This window comes from Lepidothrix coronata, unplaced genomic scaffold, assembly GCF_001604755.1.
Source record: "Lepidothrix coronata isolate B3197 unplaced genomic scaffold, Lepidothrix_coronata-1.0 Scaffold9, whole genome shotgun sequence".
Taxonomy (NCBI): Eukaryota; Metazoa; Chordata; class Aves; order Passeriformes; family Pipridae; genus Lepidothrix; species Lepidothrix coronata.
In genome coordinates, this window is record NW_016690189.1 from 4360582 (window position 1) to 4386700 (window position 26119).

A 26119-nucleotide genomic window follows, 5' to 3' on the forward strand; every position below is an offset into this window, starting at 1 on the left:
CCATTAAATACCTGTGATTTATCATCAACATCCGCTCAAAACTTCTGCAAGGCAGAAGTCAATTCATATTGCAAGTGAGAAGCTCTGGCATCACTATCATTAAAAATCCAGTCATACAATTAATTGAAAGTCAACAGTACATAGTTTTTATATCATATAACTGTAAATTGATACAGTAATTGATACAGAGCTATTGTAAATGATACATTAGATCTTAATTAGGCAGGTGTGGCATAGCTGAGCAGAGACAAACCTAAACAGCTCAAAAAAAATTGGGGCCTAAGTGACTTACCCTGTATCCCACTGGATGACTGTACTAGAGCAGGAACTGAACCCAGCTCTTCAGTGTCCCAGTCCACAACCTTAATCACAAGGCTGCAAAGTTAAGCACATGTTTAAAGACTGGGTGGATGTGGGTATTTTATGGTGCAGTATGAATGTAAGTTGCAAGATTTATCAGTTGGATTCTACTAAATGAGTTAAATAAATGTGGTGTTAAATCTACATTACATTAGACATGACAAAACCCTGTAATTCAGCGTGGGTAGCCAGACAGCAGAGTTCACCACTATACTGCTAGGTTTGTGGAAAGCACCTGAAGTGCTAGTTTTCTGCTGAGCTCCTTTCAGATCTTTCCCCTCCCCAAAAAGGACATAGGGAAAGTTGTGCATGTATGAGTTTCAGTATGATACAGTTTGGGTGGAGCTGGATTATACAACTGCATATCACAGGTGCAAAGGGCTTCTGTGTCTAGAGTCAACATGAAACCACAGCATCTCTGGGCATATATTTTGCTGAAGTCTTCCCTTGAAGCTAGACATACTTCAAAGTAAGACATCTTCCCTTCATCCTAAAACAGAATTACTATGGAAACAGCTCAGCATGTCTCTTACTTGTCTGGGCATGAAAACACGGGTCCTTGCAGTATTGGATAAGGACTATTTTCATTTGAATTAGAATAATAAACTATACACACTGGTCTTGAACAACATCCTCCAATCAGTTGTCTGCTACCTCTACCAGCTAAGCTGCCTTCTGAATACTACAATTCTGTGTAGTTCTGGATGTCCAGGTCTCGTTTCTACATATACGAAATTATTCTACTATGAAGTCACTTTTTTTTTGGCATATTTTGGCCTTAAACACTGGCTTCCATATTAAAAAAATAATCTCAACTTCATAAGGAAAAAACATACCTCTTCCTTCTTCAATAGAATGAATAACAATGATACAAAAGATTTCATGAACTGGTGACTGTTAACACTGTGCACAGCATTGCTTTGATTTCTTAATTTTTTTATTTAATCAAGCACCACAACGGGATAGTTGGTAAATTGTCTCTCTTGATATTACAATAAGTACTACATTTAACAACATTATTGACAGAAGTGGAATAACAACATTTCAATTTAAGCTCTTATAAATGCTTAGGAAAAAAATCATAAAATTACATGATTCATAGTGATTAAAGAGTTGGAAAATAATTTCAAAAGCAGTAATGCAAGGTGACATAACCATTAGCATCTTGATAGTACAAAAGAACTTTTCTTCTTCTAGCCATTTGTGATGTAAACTGAAAAATAATTTTCCAAATTTGTTTCATCTGCTTCTGTGTGAGATTTTAATTGTCTAGTGTCCGATTTAATTCTTAGTCAGTCAAGGTGAAGTTTATCACTGTCTTGAAGAGAAATCCCAGTTCTTATCACTTACTAGACTATTACTAATAGAATGCAAGCAAGAAGCTAACATACAGATGAATATCAAGTTACGTTCCACGTCAAATGCTAAAATTTTTAAAGTTATTACAAGCGGGCAACAAAACACTATAGGTTAACAGTCTGCCAGGCTTCTGTAAGTGAAATTATTTACCACTACAAAAATACGAACTGCTTTTATCAGAAAAACTCTGATAGATGGTTTTATGTTCTATCTGTACTATCCTACTGATAGGATAGCCTTCCTGTCACTAGTTTCACTTAAAAATGTTCAGGTATGCCTTTTTACAAAACTGTGCTTAAAGGACGAAAATCCCCTTAGCCAATAAGTTTCAACGAAGAATTGCACTTGCAAAATAAAACCAAAACATTTTGAGCACACTACAGTACAACTAAATTTCAAGTCTGATAATATAGAACTCACAAACAAATATTGAAGTCATCAGCGAACTCAAGCCATGGAATATAAATTATTGATCAAAAGCTAAATAATAAAGCCATTGAATCCATACTCAAGTGTTGCAATACAAGGAAACACTTTGCTTCCATTTCTCTTATATTAGGACAATCGAACTGCAGCTCCTAACAACTCTCTAGTCTTTAACAGTTTTTATATTTCTCTCTCTGCAGTTCTCCACTATAACTGCTGTGCTTTTTATAAAATCACAGAACTTTACTGTTCCATCTGCTGGTATTTCTGTAGAAAATTCAGACTATTTAACTGTAAAAACTCAGGATGTGACTCTACCCAGGTCAATCTTTTCAAAACATACTGATGATATGTTCTGCTATAATTTTCCCTACACTGCTCATAGTTTTTATCTGTTTATCATTGTTTACTAGTTCTTTTGACTTTTTACATCACAGAGATATTAAAGATTGACTTAAAAAAATCAGGACAATTAAGTTAACACTCACAAAAATACAACATTAAATCTTTGGGTGTGCGGTATTTTGTGGACTCTTCACTTTTCTTCATAAAAACACTCAATTTAGCAGAACAGCTAATTTAATTTGCTTTTGTTACTTCTACTTAGCTGAAAGAAATATTCTACTTCTGCTAATCCTAAAGGAAAATGACAATATTTCCTTTGTTTGAAAAAAGTGAAAGGTGTGCAAGCTGTTCTCCAGATGACAGCAATGAGCAGCAGGAAAATATAGGTCTAGTTTGTCACTATTTATTACCCTTCTCAGCAAGACTAGGTAGATAGACCTGAGGGGTTCATTTTAAGGCTCACTATCAATCACAGAAAGCTGAGGCAGCTCTAAACCTATGGCATGCTAACAGAGGTTATGAAACTGTTATATAGGAACTGTGCCTATCTGAACAAACACACGTATTCATCTTTATGTAGTAAAAGAGTAATAAACAAACTGTAAAGTGCAAAATGGATATTAAAAACATTTAAAGCTAACAGAGCATACCCAGCTCCAGTGCAAATCACCTCTCAAGAATCAAGAAGAAAGAGGTTTTTTTATCTATTGGGCTGTAAAGAGTGGAAGAGGTTCCCCAAGTGCCAGAAAGGGACTGGGCATTGCCCATCAGGGGTAAAGAGGGTCTGTGGTGAGAACAGAGAGATCTATAGTCAGTTCTTCAAAACTACTGAGCATCTTCAGCCCCTCACTCCCAGAGCTTATAATTCCTTTAGGATCTCCTTCTCAAGTCAAGAAAACGAGCACCCTCAAGTGTGCTCAGTTACCTCCCAGCCTCTTTTTTTTCCTTTCAATACATTGTGCATTACAGCTACATCCCCAGTATGACAAGTTCATCCCATGCATGATAGCCTTTCCTCTCACCTCTCCCAACAAACACTTTTCTGGGAATGAGATAAGTGTGAGTCAGCAAAGAGTTGCCCAGTCTAACTGTAACTTAGTTAACCACAAAAAATACCTGATGTTACTCTAAATATTTATGAGTTTATATTAATTAAAGCAAGAGGAGAAACTGTTAAATAATCACAAGAAATAAAGTGCAGGAAACTGGTTTGGTGGTACAGACCAGACTCAGAAACAGAGACTGCAAAAATACCCAGGGACGCCCAAATTCTTTGTGCAGTGTAGCACTACACAATTTACTTTTAAAGATGGTATCACAGGTATCTCAGTGAAGCAGTACAGAGCTCTGAAGTCAGGATCGTCGGCATACCACAGGCCATAGCCATTAACAAACTAAATCTCTACAGAAAAGAAGGAAGGAAACACCCAATTTTTTTCTGCACATAATCCTTGAATAACATATCTATTTGGGCTAATCTGACTGTGCCTTATCTATGTTTATTTTGTTAGTTTTGCTGTTCTTGTCACGAAGGTTTAAAAAGAAGACAAAACTGAAGATTACTACACATTTAGGATTTGCCTTTTCTTTTACCGGTGGCTTTGGAGCACTATATTGGAAGAAACCTGTGAAGCAAAGTAATGATAAATGAGTAACTATGTTTTATACTTCTTTTTGGTTTAAATTGGAACAGGATTTATTGGTTTACCACTTTGTAATATATTCCCCTCACCTGATGGTATTTGCCAGATATAAGTTCCTTAAACACAGGGAAGAAAATGAAAAATGTTTGGACTAAACTGAAGGTGGAGACATAGTCATGCACTTCATGGAAAGGCTGTTCACCTTATATTAAGAGACTTCAACAGGTATTTATAGTAAAGCTTTATCAGCAGAAGATTACAGAACAGTTCTGACACTGATACTTAGAATGAGTTACATAAAACCACTCTAATTTTACCTAGAATAAAATATATTTGAAATAATATATGTAGGAGAAAAACAGAACCTCATATAAAATGTGTGTAGGTTTCCTTACCATGTGTTTGAGGTTTTCCCTTCCTCCCCCTATTCTTTTATACACTTGCGAGAATTATCTGTCCATCTGTGCACACATAAAAAAGCACCAATGTACTTTACACATTTCTAAGTTTTGTGTCACCTTCTCCATCTTGCATTATCATTAACTTGAAAAATCTAGCAAGCTTTAGCTCTAATAACCACTTCCTTTTCTCTGTTGTTCAGAAGGCTGCAATTTGCTAAAATGATGCAAAATTATTGTTAAAAGCTAAAAACATCCTTGTCTCAGCCACGTGCAGAAAACATATCACCACAGACTACATTACACATCCAAGTTCCTGCAATCACAGCACAGGAGAAAACCTTCAATCTGAAGTGACACCATAGTTATTTTTTCAAGTTTGAGTAATGAAGTGCCATAATCCCTGAAGTTGGTTTGAGGTTTCAGGGGTTTTTCGATTTTTTTTTAAAATGAGAAATTATTAATTCCTTTAATACATTTATATTTGATCTGAATTAAATTTACCGTCACTGGCAGAGTAACTTTAAAAGCACCTGCCTGACAGCATGAAACCAACACCCTAAGAAGCACACTAATGGATCCTTTCTGTTGGTTCTAAGAAGAATCCAAAGGGCTTGCAAAATTAGCAACTAACTACAATAAACACTGACTTTAAAAGGGACACAACTACACAAAATGAACTGTTGCAATGCATTATCCTTGAGACTACATCTTGACACCATATTCGGGATGAAATTATAGAGAATATAAACATTTTCATGATACACTTTAAACTATGAATCATTTTGTTTCAAAAATTGTTCATTAACAAATGTATTTTTTTTAAACTAGTAGTGATAAGTGATTAGTTCTATACTGTGTCTAGTAGTCTAGACAGGATTGCTATCCACTGAAAAGCTATGGCTTTTGAGAAACTACATTCAACATGTTCTCTCAGTTAATATTAGTCATAGATGAAGAAAATTTTAGGTTCCACGCAAATCATTAATCAACCATTTAAGGACTTACTCTCCAGAATAAAAGAAAAAAAAGGGCAGTTAAATGAGTGAAAAAAAATTTACAGTAACTAAATATAAAAGAATTTAGACTTTATCCTGAAGATAGAACATTTGAAAGTAGAAACTTCATTTTTACTGCTTGAACTGAGAGAAAACAAATTGAGAATTATACACTTATTATATTCTAAGTTCATTTCTATCTTTCTTAATTACATGAGTTGTGTCATTCAACTTCTAAAATTCACCAGGAGTAAAATGCTGTTCTTTATTTTCTGTACACATTCACTTTCTGTATCATAAAAAGTGACTGGTTTGTTTTGAATTCATCTAACCAATTAGCTACAATAGGACGTGCCTTAATGTAGTATAGCAGGGTACAGTATAGCATAGGATAAAAAAAACTAATCCTGCACTCATAGAGGAAGGAAAGTCTCTAGCCTCATACTTCAAACTGCATACAAGACCATAGATGGTCAATGAACAAACAGCCTGATGTTACTGTTTTAAGTGAAAGGTAACTTGTTATTTAGGAAAATAGTTAACCGTCTAACAGCATGAGAACAGATGCTGTCTCTTAGTGTAATGATTTAAATTATTCATTATCAGTAAAAGAAAAAAAACAAACAAAACCTTTTTCCCCCCTCCTACAGAATTTTGGTCTTCTTGTCAACAGTAAATCATGAGCAAATGGCCAGGAGCTAAAAGCTAAAAAGCTAGCAAGTTAAGGTGTGAAGCTCAGTACTGCTAAATTCTAAAAGACCAAAAGCCTTGATTTATTGACCAAGTACTATAAAGAACACTTTAGCACAACAATAACCAGGTCCAATATAATTCAGCCCTCCATAAAAATGTGTTTTGCTTAGCCGCTAGTTTGACCACTAGTTAAGTTCATATCAAGAACTTTCACCTGTAAAATGAGGAAATGGCATCGTAGAAGAATTTGCTACTAACTTTAATGGATACCTCTTTCTAAATAAAGAGAATATGGGTTTTTCCTCATAGGCTCTGGCAAAAATTAAAAGAAAAACCTGACAGAAAAAGCAGGTTTTACTGTGGCTATCTTTGCTAACTTCAAAACCTGCAAGGTTAGCATCATCATTTAGGTACAACTAGCTATATCACAAAACTTACCTCCACCATTTTTCTGACACAGATATGGGAATCGCCACACATTCCCCAATCCCACAGAAAATCCAACTTGAGCAAGGATATACTGGAGTTTGCTGTTCCAAGCAGGTCTTTCATCTTCTACATCTGAGCCTTCTTCAACATCTACATCTTTTTCTTCCCGGTCATCAACCATAAGTTCACTCTTCTTAAAGGCATCATCAGAAGAGTCCTCATTAGAGAGCAGGTCCTTAACTGACTCAATGACCTCATCATCTAATTCTCTTTTCACTACCTTGCTGTTCTTCGGCATTTGTAATACGAGACAAACACCAAGAAGTCAAGTTCAGCTGAGACAGACAGACAAACACTGAAGTAAGCTCTCCCTCTGCTTGGACAAAAATACTGAAGAAACAGATTGAAGACAGTGCCTGATGAGTCCTTGATACCAGCGAATCAAGAGTAATGACTTCTGTTTCTGAACGTTTGTTCTACCAAAAGTATCTGTGGGGGAAAAAAAAATAAAAAAAGATATTACACTACTATGCAGAGGAAATTTAATTTTGAAATCACGTGCTTTGTTTTACCCATTTCTGCTTAATGATTTGACAAGAGGAGAAAAAGAGAAGGAAGGGATGTTAGCTACTTCCAAATTGTAGGAAATAATTGGTCTTAAATATTTACATAGAGTACATTTCATTCATTTCCTGAGGGTTTTGTTTTGGTTTTGTTCCTAAAGACTGATGGGCTAATTGCTCATATTTTGATAGCATAACAAGATTCTTCTTAGCAGGCATAATGGGATATGCACTTTACATAAAATTTAGGAGCCCAATTCCATTACTTCCTGACTTTACAGCTGTACTTGAATTTATTAAAAGTATATTTTAACCTAAGTAGATTAAGTTGTTCAGTCCATTTCAGAAAGTCATGCATCAATTAAAATTTTGATATATGGTATGCACTTGGTGCTTCAAAAGCAAGAGTGACTTATTTTCCTGTTATTCTTCACCAAGGAATATATAATCACAACCATAGTTTCGAAGGAGAGATGCTCATCTCTTACGAGCTTTGATGCTTTGATATTTTTAATTATTTCCTATTTCTAAGAAACTATCTGAAATATCTGAAAATCCATAACCAAATACACTTAAAAGGCCTACTGTTTCAAACTTATATGTGCGGAGACAAAAATGCCCACATTTGAATATGTGTTTTTCTTAAACACAAGGAATCATTTAAAAAGACAGTCAGACTTGCTTGCAGCTGCTGTACTGAAGGTAACCATAATATTTTGGGGAGGAATGTTTTTCAGTAAATTCTTCTCTAATCACATGGGATAAAACTAGTATGTGCAAAGCCATCTGCACAATTAAGAGTCTTAAAAGGGATTTAAATTATGTGTTAAGCTTCATGAAAGCCCTAAAGAGGGTATACACAAGAAGTCTAATCAAGAACTGCTAACTGATGAGAATCAGAAATTACTCCAGGAAACATAAGACCTTTCAGCTTTTGCTTATGGACTTGTTGCAACATCTGGTCTGTAGTACAAAGGCTGTATCATGTCCTGACAAACTCTCATGCAGTAGAGAACTGCAAGGTACAGTTTGCACAGTAACTGAGAGATGAAGCACCTCATGGCTGCTTCTATGACTGACCCAAAGGAAATATGCTAAGCCACTGGAACCCAGCACAAAGCTTATCAAGATGAGACTTTACAGCAACAGAAATAAAACCTCTGTCACCACAAGTACTATCACTAGCCTCCTAGCCAACAGGGCAATTACCTTTTCCAATAATTTCCAAGGATTTGGAAGTTGAACTTCACTCCAGTTGCCTACTGAACTCCATTGTAACCTCTTTTCACTCATTCCCTAGACTCCCAACACTGTCTTCTCACTTTTCCTTCTGTTACTGCCTCCTCTCAGCAACTCCAGCTCTGGCAGTCAGCCCAAATTTTTTAAGCACAGTAGAGCCTACTTGGCTTGTGATCTGTTTCATGTTCACCAATGTCACTGGAGGGTTCAGGGTCCTATAAACCGTCCTTCTGCCATGCAGTGGAACTAGTATCAGGCTTTGACTTGATACCAGTTCTTAAAAAAAAAAAAATTAAGCATATGAGCTATACACAGAACAGTAGAATGGGGAAAGAGAGTTGTTTAGACAATAGAGAAATCTTAACACAGTATCCTTCATATCTGGGCTAAATAATGTCTGTTTGAGCCTCTTTTTATCTGTTCTGTCCTTTGCATTGCGAAGTCTTCAAAGGACTCCACCCTCTTGTAGTTCATATATGATGAGCTCTTAGCTCTGACTGAGATACCTATGTAGACACGAAATGTATACACCAGTAATACATTATGTTGAAGCATTTAAGCAGTCCTAATGGAGCTTTGGACTATAAACCACAGCATCTGGTACTTCAAACACTACTTTTAGTCACATTTTAAACATTTTTTCCTTTTGTTCCACTGATGTAAATTAGAGCAGCTTCTCAGTTCCTGTAATTAGTAGCAAGCTCAGGGATTACATTAAAATGAAACAACTTTTTCTCCATATTTAATATAACAGCTGCACATGTGGAACTGTCTGTAGGTCTGAAATCCTTCTCTAACTGCAATAAGCAAAAGAGATTTTCAGTCAAAAAGGCACAAGTCATCCATTAGTATTTACTGAAATGTTCTAAAAGGTCATATCTGTATTAATTATTTCAGATTCAGTAACTTGCAGGGCAGCAATATGATTTACCTAGAGCTCTCACAATTGAGTCAATTCCAACAGAAATTGCATCATTCTATCCTATCATGCATTAAACATTGTATTGCTACACTTCAAGATAAACTAGGCTTGATACTTTTACTCCTAGCATAATACCATATTAATTTCCCTTTAATTAGCCTTCCATTAAGCAGGACATTATCCACAGAACTACCATTATAAAGACTTGCAATACTTGCAGGGCTTGAGAAAATGTGGGAGACATGCTCAGCAGAATGGTCCATGGTTTTAACAGTACTGGTATTCTAATTGAATATGTTATTATTGGCCAGACTGCACCAAGGATACAGGACAGTCCTTCAGGACACATCACAAATCCAAAGGCAGTCCTCAATTATCAGAGTTAACAACTTGGTCTCTGTATTAAAGGAGTTGGTACTAAACCAAACGAGGAGTCCTACCTCACCAGACGCTACCATCAGGTACAAAGGTTTGAAGTGTGGTCCCAGCTGGTTTGTGCAAGGACCCTGCCAGTCTATGCTCGGCACTCCCAGATCACAGTCAGTGATGTGCACAGAAGCCTCTCTCTTTGATCCAAGTTAAACCCACGCAGCAGGCTGATATCAAACTACTCAGCCCAAGCTCAGTCTAGATATGAATGCTCCCGAGTGAAGACTGAATAGGGAGAAACTGAATAAGGTTACTCACCAGCACAGTTTAGATAAACATGAACCACTGAACAAGCTTGCTTTCTCTTTTTTTCCCCCCCATATCACAGTATTGAACTTTAGCAATTCAACATATAAAATGTTATTTTAGTTTCCCACATCATTTGGATGTAGTCCAGTATTGAACTGAAGTTCTTCATCAGCATCAAATTACGAAATATCACACCAAATTCTCTTAAACTCCTTCTTCAGTTAGTTCCACCACTAGTTACCTTCTACACTGCCCCATGCAGTAATACGGCATTATGTGATGGACGTTTTCTCCTAAGTATCATTTAAAAACTTAAATAACAAATCACCATTTTACTAAGGATTTATAAAACTAAGTATTGTTACATTAGGACTCCAAGTCCTAAACCCTGTCAGGAATTTTAAAACATTACTATGCTATCACCAGCACCTTGGATTAAAAGCAAAATGTCTAAAATATCATTTAGCCCTATTAAAGCCGTTTGTTTGTAGGTTGGAATTTTTTTTTCTGTCTTGGATTTAGATCATGGAATTTGATCAACTGGCTTAGCTCTGATTTCCAGGCAGTTTGTCATCCTTTTCGTGACTCAAATGATATCACCTGTCAGATAAAACACTGAAGGGAAATTTTTATCATCACATTTACTGAAGAATATGTTTCTCTGGACTTTTACACAATTGAAATGAGCAAATAAGGATGGTATCCCTTTTCATATGTAAAATTACATCTACAAAAAAAATCTAAAATTAAACGGACAAGTCTCTGTATTGTTTGAGGGAATTTAACTGAACGGAAATTGATAAACAGCTAGAGGAAATTGGTTCAGCTAGAAGAACATTTAGAAAATTATTCTGTCAGTGAAATAACACCAATCTATAATCTGAGTTAGCGTAAACAAATTTTTGGAAAAAACTTACTAAACCAAACACATAAGCTAGATTTTGATTAGGTCTTACTAGCATTGTCCCAAATCTTCGTTCGTGAAGCCTAGCCACGATGACTAGCATTGTCCCTGATATTTTAAAATCTATTTCTTTCTCATAGTGGAACATAAAACAGAGTGAGTCTTTTTTGACATATCAAGCAAACTCTAGACTCCAACTTTCTCTCTCAAAACACAGTGAGAATTTTGTTATTTTCTTCTACGGAGGAAGAATCAAGCCTTAATGCATCAGCATGCAGAAGTAAAGTAACCTGATTAGACTGCCACATTACTAGCAGATTAAGCAGTAATAATCCCTTGCAACAAGGAATTCAGACCCAAATTAGCTCTCTGGGAGATCCACGCTCACTACAGAATTTTTACTTCAGCTGCAGGCCTGCATTCAGAAATCCTGGCAAATTCACAAAATCCACTGACCAAACTGCAAGCATTTGCAGTAAGACCCAAAGGAACTTCATTAGTCAAAGCACCAAAAGACACACTGAAAAACTTTGCTTCACACTCTTTTCTCACAATCTTTCTTGTATGGAATGTGTAGTAAGGGAGTTTTGCTGATTCTGTCCAACACTCTCTGCTCCTCTTCACCGTTACACTGGTAATGAATCTTGTATAAGGCTCCTTTCGACACATCTCTATCAGACAGCTCTGCATGCCAATATACAGGCACCCATTAGAAGAACATATACTTCTAGTTGTCTCAACTGTGTAATACAAGTAAACAACTAAAAGTTATGAGGCTGGAGATTTTGCCAACATGTACAGAAAAACAGGCACAAAAAAAGTCTCACCAATATGAAAGTATAAATGAGTACAACTGCCCCACGCATTTGTGAGGTAATTTCATGTTTAAAACATCCCACAATATTATTGCAACAACTAACTAAATGTTAAAGAACTTCTACCGTTGCTTTTCTGACATAAATTACAACACAATAATTTTACATTGTGTTCCTTTTTAAAAACCAGCAGTTCCCTCTGAAAAGGAAAGGCCAAAAAACTCTCCATTCTTTTCTAACACAGTGTACTTTTTATATTTTTATAATCTTACTTTTACATACGATGAAAACACAGCAATTTGGCAAAATTACCTACATTTAATTTTTAATGCATTACAAATAATCCTCAAATCTTCACTGATCAGTAACTGTTTCAATCTTCAATATGAGTTGGAAAGAAAGGGGAAAAAATTAAAATCATGAGTTCATACTTCATAAAAGACTATAAAGAAAGTCCAGACTTTCTAGAAGGCTACTGTCATATCATAAAACCAAACAAAAAACACAAACAAAAAAACAGACCAAGAAAAGAATGGGTACCTTTTTAAGTTCAATGTTTGTCATTAAAGGAATAAAGAGATCAATGTTCTGTTCTTCAGAGCACTGTGTTCTTCTCCTATGAAGCAGTTAACATACCAATATGCTACACGAGGGTAGTAAAATGCAATAAAAAGCTGCAGCCAGTTCACATTACTTTAATCTCGGCTTTGAAAAAACGCAGTGTACCAGCCCAGTCCCACAAGCTTACGTCTCACATTCCTGTTCACCAAATCTTCACCTTGACTCCCAATGAAGAAATCAGGATGATTCAGCAGAGGACACAGAACTAAAAGTCAGAATCCTCATCACGGCATATGTTCACAGAAGATTTTTATTGATATTCATGCCAAAGGTTTCAGTCTGTATGAAATCACTGCAGGAGAACTATACGCAAACGTAAAGAAGAGGAGCCTTTGCACCAAAAGGAAACCTACAGAATGCATTTTAAACATGAGTCTATGAGCTGGGAAGAAGTACAATGGGAACAACCAACATAGAAAAACAAAAACCAAAATTTTAGGAGCAAGGGACTGCTGTGAGTCTACAAAAAGGAATCTGGCCACTGGTGCAGACTGGCTGAGAAGAACAGCTAATGACCATCACATCTGAGTGAGAAAGAGAGGAAGAAGACTGCAGGAGCAGACCAGGTTTTGTGGGAGTACTGCGATTGTGAAGAATGGCTATCGCTGGGGGAATCTGTGTACAGATAATTATTTCAGCAAGAGTTACACTGTGTTACAGTACTCATTGCAGAGACTGAATTACTGCTGCAATGCAGCATTGTGTTCTTTGGCGGAAATAGGAATATGCACCATAGCCTTTTTGCCTAGCCAAGCCCATTTGTATCTATCTACTGAAGCAGCCATTATGCTGCTCTTCAGCATGAACTACATGATCTAGCATTTTGCCCTACCTAGTTTAATACAACCTGTCAGTAACAGAGATTCGATAGGTGCTTATCATAATTATTCTACACAAACTTGCATTAGCATGTCTCAGAAAACATCAGTGAAGAATGCAGAGAAATCAATGTCATACGTACACAACACCATTAAAAAAAGGAGCTCTGTGGGCTATGGGAGACTTGAAAGCATTAGAAAAAGTAAATGTTTTTTATTCTGTTGTCAATATAATGAAATAATTTACACTATAGCAAAACTATTTAAAAATGCAAGACTAAATTCACACCTTCTGCAGATATAGGTAGTTACACAGACTTCAGTAACACTGCATTTGTTTCATATTGCTGGGAAGTTTATTCTCAGTTCCTACAAAATGTTCTTCCTGGCTTCATCTTACATCAAGACCCTGCACAGATTCAAATGCAGACAATTTCTAGCCCAGATTAGTCTCCTTAAACTTTAGTTACAGAAGAATACTTTCTACTATTACAAGACAAACAAAATGATTTGACAAAAATAGCAAAATTTCTTTCTCAGGATTGTTCATTATCAATAGACTTGATCTTAACAGCTTGTATTACTGCTTTCAAATCACTGGCCAAACAGAAATAGTTAAGAGACAGATTGTTACAACCTAGAGCTCTTAAATGTCATTTTGCTCTTTTCACTGAACATAAACTCTAAAGATTTTATTGCTTTACTGTAGTTTCTCACCTGCTTTCACAGATTTCTCAGTATTTTCTTCTCACAAATTAACTTCAATTATATACTTCACAGACTTACAGTATGAGCTAACTGTAATCTATTCAGATGGAGAAAATGTATCACTTATTCTGCAGTCTTTTATTTACACGTACTTTACTGAAGAAACAAATTCAGTAGTTACCACTCTTCCAGCTGAAGACAAGTAAAGTAATCTCACCAACTATGAAAAAACTCTACCCCCTTTTGGTCAAACTCAAAAGGTGTAACCACTGGCAACTTGAAACAAAATCTCCATTTTGTAACTTCACCATATAAGATACAAGAGAACCATGGGTTTATTGTACAATCTTATCGCAGTTCTCAGAAGTGAGAGGATATAAAAGTATATTTAGTATTTCATTAAAGTAATAATGTTAATTTAAGTCGTAAAATCAAGTACTGAAAGTCTGACTTTATCAGACACATAGTTGCCCTGAGACCCTAATTGTCTGCCCTCAGTTTACTTGTTTTACAAGTAAATCAAGCAGTCCTTGGGAAGAATTTCTGTGATTATTTCTTCCTCTGTTTTTTATGCATAAGCAAACAAGCTGAACTGATCATAGATGAGTTAGCAGAAATCTTACTTCCTCTGATTATTTAATTTCATTATATAAATCATGTTTTTAAGTAATGTTACAATAAATCCCTATGTTTTTAAAAAGAAACACTGCAAATGTCTTATTGGAGTTACCATCCCTTCTCCATTTTGGCTTAAGGAGAGCATGCTGAATCATTAACACTGCAGTACACATTTCTGACTCTTGAAATGCAAAAATACCATTTGCCAGCAGCAAAAAATTATTTTCCCAAATTGGGAAGTAGACTAGTGGTACCATGACTCGAGGCACTGCTGTCCACAGCGTTACATAACCTTTTCCTTTGCTGTCTCCCGTACAAATAAGGAATCCCGAGTCTTAAGAGTGAAGGATAAGAATGCAGAGATCTGTTTCAGTGTAGACATATGGGAAGTTCAGCCCAATTATTGCCATCGCCTAAAGCAACCATTCTGGTATTTACCACCATGCTTTCCAATTACTTTGTATGAGCTTGCCAGGTTTTGTGCTTCCAGCTCTTTAGTAGAATAGCACTGTTTTGTCAATGATACTTTTTTTCCTAAATTATTTGAGAACATTTTTCGAATAATGGCAACGTTACTTTGAATCAATTTTCAAGGAAGAAGGGAGTTGCTCAAGATGCCACCTGCTGATATGTCAAAGTTATTCTGCAACTGAGAATTCAGAGATCTTTAAAGTCACATGGAAAAGCTGCTACCATTGCTATGGTGATCTATAAAACACAGGACTGAAAACTGTCCTTCTAAAATCAACAGGTATTTTGTCTTTTAATTAAGAACACTATTGCTTGATATGAGTGAAACAGCACAATGGAAAGTACTTGGGGATACAGGTGAACATGTCCTTATATTGTGTAAACTTCTAGTTGTACTCTAGAGAATTTCAGAAAAAGGTCTTCCCAAAAAGATTCCTACCATGAATACTTCCCAAGTGCTGCAATTCCTTGCCACCTGAGCAGCAACTACTCCAACAGATCTTAACAACGCAATTTGTATCAAAAGGAATAGCAGCAATTAGTAGGTTGTGCTTCTGAATAACCTGTGATATTTTTATTTTCTGACAAATTCAGTATTTTAAAAGTTTTGCACATACAGGCTTTTGCAACGTGAAAAGAAAAAAAAAACTCTCTAAGAATAAGACATGAAAGGTCAACAGGAATCAGCTTATGCCGTAAAACTAGTTTCAAGATGCCTTGGCAGTTTCACATATTCAAGTTGCACTACTGGTGACACATCTGAACAGCTATAAAACGGTTTTGTTTTTCATGCACAGAACAAAACCCATGGGACTTTTTGTTCTTGAGTCCCAACTGCACAGCTGAGCCCAAAGGGAGTGTCTGATAGGCACTGAATGCAGGCTGAAATTCTATCATTATCTTAAGATAGTCTATGTGCAAACAAAAATCTTCTGTATTAGCCAAGACAAAATTAAGCAATCTTTCCTAAGTATTTTTACAGTTTTCTTTTTAATGTGATGCTGATAATGGGAAATACACTGCTAAACAGAAAGAAGCTGAGTACGTTGTCATTATTTTTTTAATCAAATGGAGTAAGCTGGCTGCAAAATACATCCAGTGTACATCAGATAACAAAATCTTTACCTTATTTATAATTTTCTTTGGAGGGAGGAAACAGAGAATTGGATCTCTGTCACAGCAACTCATCGACAGTGACGTACTACTTAAAAATTATTAGGCTTCTCTTAGAAATCCACCTTACAGCAGTGAACTTGTTATGTAGCAATACCACATGGAAAATAAAATGGCGGATGTGGTCTTTTACAAATAAAACAAAGTGCAATTTACTTAAACACATCAAATCCCATCACAACCCCTCATATGGCAGGTCAGTGTGACTGTGCAGCCACGTTTCAATCGTCTCATTTACTTCCACAACAAAAGCAACAAAATTCTTCTTGTGCAGAAATTCCAGTCTGCTCTAATACTACAAAAATCAGAACAAAACCAGTCAATGTGAGCATAGAAAATAAGAAGGATTAACAAGCAAATCAAAGAGAAGAAGAAGAAGGAGAAAACTGAAGGTCTGAATCCAGTCGGTGGATATGCCGTCGCACACGGTGGGATGCAACCATCAAAATCCCGAACAGAAAATAAATCCAAGAGGCACGAGGGCAGGGAGAAGGTCCTCATTACCATACCCACCCAAACATGGCTGACACCGGGGCGCACCAGCCCCCCGCCCGCCGGGGTTGCCTTCGCGGGGCGAGAGACGCGGGTGGCGCTGCGCTGGGAGGCACCGTGCCGGGCGACGCCCACGCTCCGCGGCAACAATGCAGCGCCCGGGCCCGGCCCTTGCCCCCGGCGGCGATGGTGCCCCGGGCAGCTTCCTCACCGCCCGGCACGGTGAGGCTCGCCCTGCTCTCCCAGAGCCCGGGGCAGCCCGTGCGGGGAGGCGCATCTCCACGGTGCTCCCGGGATGGAAACAGCCCTCGCCCCCGCTCCTTCCGAAACACGCGCTACACATGCATTCGAGGTGTTTTACGCAACACGCGGGAGATGAATGAAATTTCTTTCACTCGCGGTAGAAAAAGGATGTAAATTCTTCGCCCTTCCCAATAACAATAACTGAAACAGCCCTGTACATCCTTTTAACCTACCGCCGAGTTAAAGCACATGGGCGGCTTCCAAGGGGCGCTCGCTATTGTTTCCCGAGGGCCGGCTCTCTCCCCACCAGCGAGAGCTGCCGCCGGGGCGAAGTCAGCCTCTCTGGTGGGCTGGCGAGATCCCCCCGCCCCCCGCAGGAAGGCGGACAGCGGGCAGACAGGAACCCCCCGCACATCCTGCCCCTTCCCGCCCGCCGACACACACGAGGCCGGCAGGGCGGCCACGCTGCCCCCGCGGCGGGGCCGCACGGCAGCGCTGGGAAAGCCCGGGGCCGCCCCGCCGCGGCCACTGCCCGCCCCGCGCCCACCCGCACAGCGCTCGCCGCCCTGCTGTGCCGTGCCTTTTTCTTGCCCTGCCGTGCCTTGCCATGCCTTACCTCCGCCCGCCTGGCGTCAGCTGCGGAAAGGGGGGGTCGGGTGCCCCCGCGGGCGCGGATGGCGAGCGGGGCCGTGCGGGTGCGAGGCTCAGCGGCGGGCAGGCGGCGGCAGGCACATCTGCCCAGCCCTCGCTGCGGCGGCGTTTAAAGACAGACATAAAAGCGGCGGGGGGAGAGAAAGGGGGAGGGCAGCGCCGGGCCGGGGGAGCCGCACCTCCTGACGCAGGGAGGAGCGCTCACCACCCCCCGCCGCCCCCCCCCCCCGCCTGCAGCAGCATCTCCTCCGCCGGAGGCGGGCGGGGAGGAGGTAGACGCGGCAGCGGGAGGAGGAGGAGGGAGGCGCCATCAGCAGCGCCGCGCCAAAATCCCTGCGGCCACGCTTAGGCACCGCGGGTGCCTCATTTCTATGCTCATCTCTATCCTCTGCCGCCTTCGCTCCCCGCCCGAACGCGTGACGACTCCCAAGTCCCTTGTGCCGCTCACACGGGCTGCGAGCGGCCCGCCCTGGGCTTCCTGGCGGCGGGAGAGAGGAATATGGGCAGCGGGTGGCCTCCGGGGAGGCCTGGAGGCGGGAAGTGGGCACACAGGTGGGAGCTTCCTTGGGGAACGCGGAGGTTTTCCAGAAGAAGAGGTTGAAGGGGAATGAGGAGTGTGAGTCCTAGGAAGGAAGAGGGGGCAACCAGGAGCAAGGGGGCGATCGCAGGGAGTACATCTGTGTGCTAGAGTCCGGGAGGCGGCTGGGAGCGACCAGGGGTAGAGAATCACAGAATATGCTGAGTTGGAAGGGGCCCACAAGGATCATTGAGTCCAACTCTTTACCCTGTGCAGGACCGTCCCGAAGAGTCACATCATGTGCCTGAGAGTATCATCCAAACGCTTCTTGAACTCTGGCAGGCTTGGCGCTGTGACCACAGTGGACTGAGTAGGAGCAAGCCTAGAGGCTGAAGGAATGGAGAGAGACTGCAAGGAGGGTGGAAGGCACCGACCATCCCCGTGGTGATAGCGCACAGGTCTTGTAGCCCAGATTCTGGTATTTACTGCAGTCACGTGAAGGTGATGTTTCGCTTCAACATCCCTCCTAAACATTCTGTCTTGAAGTTTGTTTGTTCACTACCCTTCTATCAGTTTTTTCTTGGCTTGCATTTTACTTTGGGAAATGAAAACAAAAAGGCAGATCGATCATGTCTGGAAAGGAAGGCTTATAGTAAAGATGAGGAAGTGAGCTGTTCAAAGGCGCAGCAGCCAGATGGGAGAGACACATTGGCTTTGATGAAGATAGGCACGGTGGAATGGAGGGTGAACTGGTTTTAATGTTCACTATGTGAGCAGTTAGTGCAACAGCTTCAATCTTAACACATGCTGAATAAAAATACATAACCTTATTAAACCATGTGAATCAAGGAGACATCTTCCTTGAAAGAGTAAGGAAGATAGTCTGCCTAGCTGATTTGCATTTCCTTCCTATTTTAGTCAGAAACCTGTGATACAGACTTATTTTCATTTTTGTTTCTTTACAAAAGTAATTCATCATAGCATTGTGCATTTCTCATTGTTGCTAGTACATTTAACTAGTAATTTCCACAATGTATGTCAATAATGTGTAAAAACAGTCTTGTAACAGATTTTGCACGGAATGATTAAATATTGTTTGCAATTCAGTAAAAATGAACTTACCTTGAGTAAGTTTCTAATTGTGAAATAAGCTTCTTTTATAGTAAGTACTAATAAGAGGAATAATTCATGCTCTCTTTTGGCAGATCATGAGTGATACTTTTATTTAGTAAATTAACTAGTAGTGTTATCAGATGACTGCACAGTTAATAGAAATAGGAAAAGGTCATTCCTGGATCCCTTTAAATTCTGTGTACCGTTAATGATGAGCTTAGATCTGAGTTATGGTCCTACACACACACAGAAAAAGCCTCATTTGCTGGTCAGGCTTTCAATGTATCTGTGCTTGTAACTCAGAAGGTTTGAGGACAGAGAGAAAAAAATCTAAGTGGAAAGCAAGAAACGCCAGCATGACAAAAAAACATTATCCTAAAGCAAAGGTGAAATGCTAATGTACAAAACCTCTACCTTGTCAAAACTTTAGAGACAAAAAAGCACAAGCAAAGAAAACAACTGGAAGAAAAGCAGTTATGCCAATTTTATTTTCCTGCTAGATTTTGATATCTTGTCACTTGCATAGAGGTTTTAAATATGCTGAGTCGGAAGACACCCACAAGGATCATCGAAGTCCAACTCCTGTCTCTGCACAAGACAAGCATCAAAAATCACATGTGTCTGAGAGCATTGTCCAAACACTTTTTGAACTCTGTCAGGCTTGATGCCCAACCACCCTCTATGTGAAGAACCTTTTCCTAATATCTAATCTACACCTCCTCTGACACAACTTCAGGTCATTCCCCTCAAGGCCCTTCACCATCTTTGTTGCCCTTCTTTGGACAATCTCTAATAGCTTAATATCTTTCTTGTATTGTGATGCCTGAAACTGCACACAGTATTCAAGGTGAGGCCACCCCAGTGCAGAGCTGAGCAGGACAATCCCCTACCTTGACTGACTGGTTATGCTTTACCTGATGCCACCCAGGACATGGTTGGCCCTCCTGGCTGCCAGGGCACTGCTGACTCATATTCAACTTGCCATCAACCAAGACCCCCAGATCCCTTTCCTGCCACTGCTTTCCAGCATCTCATCCCTCAGTCTGTACATAAATCTTGAGTTGCCCCATCCCAGGTGCAGAATCTGGCACATGTCTGTGGCAAACTTCATATGATTGGTGATTGCCCATTTCTCTAATTTGTCGAGATCTCTCTGCAGGGCCTCTGCCTTTAAGGGAGTCAACAGCTCCTCCCAGTTTAGTGTCCTTGGCAAACTTACTTAGTATTCCTTTGAGTCCTGCATCCAAGACATTTGCAAACATATAGAAGAGAACTGGGCCTAAGATGGTGCCCTGCAGAACCCTGCTAGTGACCAGTCACCAGCTTGATGCTACCCTATTTACTATATCCCTTTTCACTCGACCCATGAGCCAGTTGCTCCTCCATTCCATGATGTATGTATCCAGCTATGTGATGGACATTTTGTCTCCTATATAACAAATATGTAACAAATATAACATATTTTATAATTTTGTTGAAAGTAAACATGTATGAAATAAGTCACTTAACATTTTTACACCTATTTTAGCTATTGAATAAGTGCAATCTTAATTAGCAATGAACTGAGTTCTCTAAAAGTCTCTTCTGCCCTGAACTATTTATATTTATTAGATTAATGGTATGGTATTCAGTAATAGGTGAAAGTTAGGAATAACATTCTTGTAACTAAAATGAAGTAGACAAGCCCATACTAAAAAAGGAATAAATATGAGTCAGTATGCACCAGTATATTTGAATGGAAACCATACTAAGTGGTTGTCATTATTACTGGTTAAAAATCATACTTCGGGTTTATGGTCTTGAACTTCCAGGACAGATCAGTTTAGTGATTCAGACTTCTCTGTAAAATCTGTTGCATATTTCAATAAAGACAGTTTCTTGTTATATGAGCCTTTTGCATACAAGTATCATTAATATTCTCAGTGCATGTAAATGACATTTTTTCACATGCTGGCTAAATGTGAAATTAGATAGTATTGCATCTTGCTCCTTTTGAATCTGTCACTGTTGTTAATCTTCTCTGTCTCAATGTTAGCTCAGCACTGAATTTCAGCTTCAGCTATTGCAATTCAGAATATTGTGGATTGTAAACTGAGTAATATCAGTAATTATCAACTATAATGGTTTGTATAAGCAGCCATTCCTATTTTTTCCACTTTTTTTTCAAAAAACCTCATGATCCAGTAATTCTGAATCACTTACATCTTTTTCAACCTAAATTTTTTATTTTTAAAATAGCTTATTCGGTTAAGAACTGAAGCAGTCTATTCAAGAAATTAAAATTACACTTCTCCAACCATTGTTTCTTCAGCAGAATAAATGAAGTACTTACCCTATTTTACTCAGAAAAATGAATTAGCATTCAGAATATTATTCAGATAGATACAAACTGTCATGTAAACAAACATATGAATTTTGTTTTTGAAAATAATACAGAAGGTACTGCTTACTAAGGAATGCTTCCATGTGTTATCACAGAATCACAGGATATGCCAAGTTGGAAAGGGCCCACAAGGATCATTGAGTCCAGCTCCTGGCCCTGCACAGGACCATCCCCAGGAACTCACGCCATGTGCCTGAGGGTATCATCTAAATGCTTCTTGAACTCTGTCAGGCTTGGTGCTGTGACCACTTCTGTGAAAAGCCTGTTCCAGTGTCCAACCACCCTCTGGGTGAAGAACCTTTTCCTAATATCCAATCTAAACCTCCTCTGACACAACTTCAGGCCTTTCCCTCAGGTCCTGGCCACTGGTCACCACAGAGAAGAGATCAGTGCCTGCCCCTCCTCTCCCCCTCACAAGGAATTTTAGACTGAAATGAGGTCTCCCCTCAGTCTCCTCCAGGCTGAACAGACCAAGTGACCTCAGCCACTCCTCACACGGCTTCCGCTCAAGGCCCTTCACCATCTTCATTGCCCTTCTTTGGACACTAAATGATAGTTTAATATTTTTCTTATATTGCAGTCCCCAGTATTCAAGGTGAGGCCACACCAGTGCAGAGCAGAGCAGGACGATCCCCTCCCTTGACCAGCTGGCGATGCTTTGCCTGATACCCCCAGGACACGGTTGGCCCTTCTGGCTGCCAGGGCACTGCTGACTCATATTCAACTTGCCATTGACCAGGACCTATACAAGACATTATGAGAATCTCAGAAGTTATATTCTCCATTTAAATCCAGGAAACTTATATGCTTAACATAAAATCATAAAATCATAGCAATAAAATCATACCCAGAGGAAGTTCTTTCTGATTCCCAAAACTCACTGAGACTAAAAAAAAAAGGTTACAGCAGCTCAAAACGGTACATGAGTTAAAAATAATTTCCTCTCATGATGTATTGTATCCAAGACAGTTCATTTTCCAGAAAATTGCTGGGAACATGTTTTTCAAGTGAATTAATACTTTTATGATAGAATGAAACAGGTAGGAGCTACTGTTTCATTTACTGCATTTCAGAATAACATGTAAATAGCTGAATCTAATATTAAGACAAAAGAGTGTTTATTTTCAGAAATCCCCAAAAGACTTTTACAGTTTTAATTAATGATAAATTAAATTTTGTGACAGCAAGGAATAAAAAGCATAGGATGTTCAGTTGCAAGCCATCCATGAGAGATAATTAAATGCACTTAGGCAAATAAATGCACACCTCTGCAGAGTATTGGAAACCATCAAAGGAACCTGAAGGTTCACAAGTCCATGAGACCTGATGAGATCTGCAGGTCCTGAGGGAACCACTATCCATCGTATTTGAGAAGACAAGGCAGTCTGGTGACGTTCCCACTGACTGGAAAAGGGGAAACATAACCCCCATATTTACAAAGGGAAACAAGGAAGTCCTGGGAAACTACAGACTGGTCAGTCTCACCTCTATGCCCAGCAAGATCGTGGAGCAGATCCTTCTGGAAACTGTGCTAAGGCACATAGAAAATAAGGAGGTGTTTGGTGGTAGCCAACATGACTTCACTAAGGGCAAATTGTGCCTGTCAGATTTGGTGGCCTTCTATGGCAGGGTTACAGTAGCAGTCAGTGAAGAGCAACTGACATCACCCACCTGAACTTGTACAAAGCATTTGACACTGTCCTGCATGACATTCAAGTCTCTAAACTGGAGAGACAGATTTGATGCATGAACCACTCAGTGGATAAGGAATTGGCTGCTCAGAGTCACAGGCAATGTCTTGATGTCCAGGTGGAGACCAGTGATGAGTGGTTGGTATTGGGGCTGGCACTGTTTAACGTCTTCAGCAACGACATGGACAGTGGGATTGAGTGCACCCTCAGCAAGTTGGCGGATGACAGGTGTTGGCAACATGCTGAAGGGAAGGGATGCCATCCAGAGGGGTCTCAGCAGGTTTGACAACTGCACCAATGCAAACATCATGAAAGTCAACAAGGCCAAGTGCGAAGTCCTGCAGCAGGGTCAGAGCAATCCCAGGCACAAGTACAGGCTGGGTGGAGAATGGATCAAGAGGAACTCTGAGAAGAAGGACTTGGGGGTGTCTGTGAATGAGGAGCTTGACATGACTTGGCAACATGCACTTGCAACCCAGAGAGCCAACCGTATGCTAGGCTGCATCAGAAGCAGCGTGGCCAGAAGGTTGACACCTCTACTCTGCTCTCATGAGACCCCACCTAGAGTATTGCATCCAGCTCTGGGGTCCTCAGCATAAGAAGGATGTGGACCCGTTGGAGCAAGTCCAGAAAAGGGCCACGAAGATGATCAGAGGGCTGAAGCACCTCTCCTATGAAGACAGGCTGAGAAAATTGGGGCTGCTCAGCTTAGAGAAGAGGAGGCTCCAGGGAGACCTTATAGCACCTTCCAGTACCTAAAGGGGGCCTACAAGGGAGCTGGAGAGGGACTTTTTACAAGGGCGTGTAGTGATAGGACAAGAGGTAATTGTCTTAAGTTGAAAGAGAGTAGATTTGGATAGGTAATAGGAAGAAATTCTTTACTGTGAAGGTGGTGAGGCACTGGAACAGGTTGCTCAGAGAGGCTATGGACTCCCCATCCCTGGAAGTGTTCAAGGACAAGTTGTATGGGGATTTGAGCAAACCAGGCTTGTGGAAGGTGTCCCCCGTGGCAGGGGGGTTGGAACTAGGTCTTTAAGGTCCCTACCAACCCAAACCATTTTATGGTTCTGTGATTCTATGAATGTGCTTTTGTACAGACCCTTCTAAATGCCCATCCAGGACATAGGGAAAAGTACAAATCCTCTGCTGCAGAAAATAGAAGAAAAAAAGTCAGAGTCATGGGTGTCATTGCTAGGGCTGTGCTAAGAGAATAATTACTTTGAAAATTGGGAAGCCAGCAGTTTACTGACTTGCTTTCTTTACATCAGAAAAGATGTTGTGTTGCAACACAACATTCAAAAAATAACATGTTTACATAGCAGTCTAAGGCTTTCACCTTGTCATGTACTCAGCTTTAGCACTTCAAATTAATTTAAACCATTATATTTTAGGCCACACACACACATAAGCATCACATAATAGTTCAACATACAGCTGAGCATAGTGATCTGTCCATGTCTTGTACTACGTCTTGAATGAAGTGATAAAATAATAAAATGTCATGAAGTTTCCTAATTTTTTTTAAAGCTTGAAGAGTAGTCATTTAAAGAAAATTATTTTTGCTTGTAGAACAATATGCCACATTTTGAGTAGTATATACTGAGATCTCAGTTCTGAATGGCCTTCATGTTCAGTTCATGCCTGAAACTGCACGATACTTAGAATTTTTCCTTATGTTTGAGCTACGTAAACTATTTTAAATATAATTCTTTTCTATGCTGTGGTGGTTTTTTGTCATGACATGGCATCGTGAGATGAACCAGAATGGAATCCTAGCCTCTCCAAATGTGTTCTAAATTCATGGATCTGGGATAACATGGGCTATGTTAATCTATACATTGCATGAAGAGAATTGGTTTAAAGAGAAGTTGCAAAATGTCTCTGACTGTGTTGGTTTCTCAGTGAGACTTCAGAGCAAACCAGTTTGACAGTATATTTTAACATATGTCCTCTGATCACAGGCTTCTGGGCTGAGAAAATCCAAACATATATCTTAATATCAGGACTGGCAAGGGCAAACATAAGGCTCCCCTCATGTCTGTAATCCTGTCACTCATCACTGCCTACAGAAGTTACCATTCTCTATTTGCAGCCTAATAACTGGGTTATTTCATAATAAGAAGAAATTCATGTTAGATTTTGCGCATCTTACACATGCTCTTTTGCACTTAGTTGTCGATGTGCAAGGCTGAAAGTAACATTTTTACTCCTGCATGGAATTTTCTTTAAATTCTGTGATACAAGGTACTGGTGTATTCCATATGCCTCAAGCTAAAACCCCTATGAATCAACCACAACTTGATCCTTGTGTCCAAAGGCACAAGCAATTCACATGAAATAATTTCATTTTAATACATTACAGTCACAAAGGAAATCTGAGGATATGTAGGCTTATAGTATATTAATAGCATATAGAATTTAGTTGGTTACCACCAATTAAGGCCAGGGAGTGAGGACCAAGGTACGTATTTTATTCACAGGATTAAGAGATTGGAGGGGTAACTTGCATTAGTAAATCCAGTTCTGTGACACCCTAGTCAGCCTACCTGTGTAAATTGTCCCTAAATTTATCGTGTTCGGCCTTAAAACTACTTAGGTTTCACCACTACATCATGTTGAAGATTCTCTAGAACTTCTCTTATGTGGTGGTTTGAAACCTTCTTGGAACAGTCACAGCCAAAAGGTCTTGTGCCGAAATGTCGTAAACTGTTTTCTGTCTTTCTATTTTGTGTATCACTATGTATTTATGGAGAATGAGTCTATCCTTTTGTCCCTTTGTTTTGGCAGTATATAAAACTGAGGGGTTGTAGAGCAATGAAAGATAATACAAAACAATCCTCATGCATAT

The 26119-nt window shown here is 39.5% G+C and overlaps 1 protein-coding gene across 4 annotated transcripts in view; it reads right to left on the minus strand.

The window, feature by feature from the left end:
- The window catches only part of SLC6A15 (solute carrier family 6 member 15), a 36933-nt gene extending 19299 nt beyond the window's left edge, over positions 1-17634 (minus strand). Inside the window, exons 1-2 of one of the 4 annotated variants that reach the window (XM_017804577.1) lie at positions 17533-17634; positions 6661-7140 (exon numbers count right to left, since the gene is read on the minus strand). In XM_017804577.1, the coding sequence (XP_017660066.1) occupies positions 6661-6949 (289 nt within the window). In that variant the 5' untranslated portion in view covers positions 6950-7140; positions 17533-17634. Of the gene's footprint in view, positions 1-6660; positions 7141-8423; positions 8445-12312; positions 12447-17149; positions 17171-17532 lie in introns of those variants that run through there. The other 3 variants (XM_017804579.1, XM_017804578.1, XM_017804580.1) reach the window with 3 other exon arrangements.
- Positions 17635-26119: the final 8485 nt, after the last annotated feature.